Here is a 2,815-nt window from a genome sequence, read left to right on the forward strand (position 1 = left end):
GTTACCCCTGTATGAGGCTGCGTGCTACTGTAGGCGATAGTCGCCAATAGCACGGCCGTGTCACGGATCCGGGTCCGGGGCGTGACATCTAGTGGTATCAGAGCCTTAGGTTAAACAATAGAATAACCATAAAATGCCTAAAGAAAGGGGTAGTTAAGAATGTCACCGTCAAAAAAAAAAAAATATATATATATATATATATATATTATAATATGCTAGTTTATTGTAATCTTATTATGAGAACTTTTGACTGCAAGGCGATTGTTCGAGAGATATGGACGACGACAGGAGACCACCCTCCCCGGAGCCTAGTGAGCAGTCGGTTCCCCCAGATACTCCACGATCTGCAGCAGGTCAAGCAGGCCTTGCCGGGGTATATCAGCTTATGGCACAAGTGCTGCAACAGCAACAGATGATGCAGCTGGCCGCTATGCCACCGGCAGGCACCTGCTATGAGAGGTTTCGCCGACTAAACCCTCCGACCTTTGAGGGTGGGCCTGACCCTATGGTAGCAGAAGCATGGATCCGGAAAATAGAGAAGATGTTCCGAGCTCTTCTTTTCCCCGATGAGGTGAAGGTCCGGCTGGCGACCTCTATGATGAAGGGGAATGCCGAGTTCTGGTGGACGGCCATGGAGACAGCCTATGCTGTCGACGGACTTACATGGAGGGACTTCAAGAGGTTGTTTTACAACCAATATTTTCCGGATTCAGTCAACCAGTCTAAGCAGAATGAATTCTTGGCGCTAACCCAGACCGACCGGATGTCTGTTCTGGAGTATGCCAATAAATTCAACGAGCTGGGACGATTTTGCCCCCAGTTCATGGAGGAGGAGAGAAGTAAGGTGAACCGGTTTGAACAGGGATTAAGGTACGGGATTCGATCTCGAATATCCTTCCATCTGTTCTCAAGCTACAAAGATGTACTGGACCGAGCCTTGAAGGTTGAGGCTGACCTGATACGGTCCGGGAGGGAGAGAGAAGACATGAAAAGGACCCGATCGTCGGGAGCTCAGAGTAGTAGGTCCGGGGGCAGCAAGGGGTCGGAGCCCAAGAAGAAACAGAACAGAAGCTGCTCCACCTGCGGTAGGAACCATGGCGGACCCTGCTTAATGAAGACCGGAGCTTGTTTCTCTTGCGGGCAGATAGGACACATCGCCCGCGACTGCCCGAGTCGAAAGAAGGACGAGCCCAGACACACTGCACCAGAGGACCAGAGATCAAGGGGTAACCCTCGAGTTTTCGCACTGACCCATCAGGATGCCAGTGCCAGCGATCAGGTGGTGACAGGTACACTTCCAGTCAACTCGGCCCCTACCCTCATTCTATTTGATTCTGGTTCTACGCATTCTTTCGTGTCAGTTAACTTTTCCAGACAATTACATGGCATACCTGAGAAATTATTAGAACCATGGCATGTTGCTACACCCCTTCAAAAAATCGTAACTGTTGACACTAAATATAGAGATTGCATAATTCAGATAGGGGAAAAAGAATTAGAGACAAATTTTCTACAGCTTGACATGCAAGACTTTGATATTATCTTGGGCATGGACTGGATGTCACAGTATCACGCCCACATTGATTGTTACCATAAAAGAGTGGTATTTCGAATACCTGGGGAACAAGAATTCTTCTTTCAGGGCGACATACCCCTTCAAGGTGCTCCTACACTGCACTTTATTTCTGCCTTGAAAGCTGGAAAGGCTCTGAGAAAAGGGTGTATGGCCTATCTGGCCTGTGTAATGGATACCCAAAAAGAGGTCAAACTGGAAGACATTCCAGTGGTCAGAGAATACCCGGATGTCTTTCCGGAGGAATTACCAGGATTACCCCCAGACCGAGAGATCGAGTTCACTATCGACCTCGCACCAGGAGAGGGGCCAGTCTCCAAGGCTCCTTATCGGATGGCCCCTGCCGAGCTGAGGGAATTGAAGGTACAACTACAAGAACTCCTGGATAAACGGTTCATCCAGCCCAGTGCATCGCCATGGGGAGCTCCTGTCCTGTTTGTGAAAAAGAAAGACGGGAGTATGCGGCTATGCATCGATTACCGGGAATTGAACAAGATAACCATAAAGAACAAATATCCCCTACCCCGGATCGATGATCTGTTTGATCAGCTGCAAGGCGCCCAAGTCTTCTCCAAGATAGATTTGAGGTCGGGATACCATCAGCTGAAGATCAAATCTGAGGATGTGCCAAAAACTGCATTTCGAACCAGGTATGGGCATTATGAATTTCTGGTTATGCCTTTTGGACTGACCAATGCCCCGGCTGCATTTATGGACTTAATGAACAGAGTCTTTAAGCAATATTTGGATCAGTTCGTGATAGTTTTCATCGATGACATTTTAATATACTCAAAAAGCCGGAAGGAACATGAAGACCATTTGAGGGTGGTGCTACAAATCCTTCGAGAGAAAAGGCTGTACGCCAAGCTGAACAAATGTGAGTTCTGGCTGGACAGTGTGGCGTTTCTCGGCCATATAATCTCCGAGAAAGGAGTGTCAGTGGACCCCAAGAAGATAGAAGCGGTGGTGGATTGGCCTCGTCCCACCAACGTCAAAGAAATTAGAAGCTTCTTGGGATTAGCCGGGTATTACCGGCGATTTGTAGAAGGATTCTCCAAAATAGCTACTCCCTTGACCCATTTGACTAAGAAACGGGCCAAGTTTATCTGGGACGACAAGTGTGAGAGGAGCTTCCAGGAGCTTAAACAAAGGTTAGTTTCTGCCCCAATTTTAACATTGCCGTCCTTAACTGGAGAATTTACTATCTATAGTGATGCTTCCAAGAACGGGCTAGGCTGTGTG

The 2,815-nt window shown here is 48.0% G+C and overlaps 1 protein-coding gene across 1 annotated transcript; it reads left to right on the forward strand.

Annotated features, from left to right (window-relative positions):
* The first annotated feature begins 274 nt into the window (after positions 1-274).
* On the forward strand, positions 275-1,365 carry LOC120113110. Its single transcript, XM_039133913.1, has 2 exons — positions 275-870; positions 1,362-1,365. The coding sequence occupies exons 1-2, from the start codon at positions 275-277 to the stop codon at positions 1,363-1,365; spliced, it is 600 nt and encodes a 199-aa protein (XP_038989841.1).
* Positions 1,366-2,815: the final 1,450 nt, after the last annotated feature.

This window comes from Phoenix dactylifera, chromosome 14, assembly GCF_009389715.1.
Source record: "Phoenix dactylifera cultivar Barhee BC4 chromosome 14, palm_55x_up_171113_PBpolish2nd_filt_p, whole genome shotgun sequence".
Taxonomy (NCBI): domain Eukaryota; kingdom Viridiplantae; phylum Streptophyta; class Magnoliopsida; order Arecales; family Arecaceae; genus Phoenix; species Phoenix dactylifera.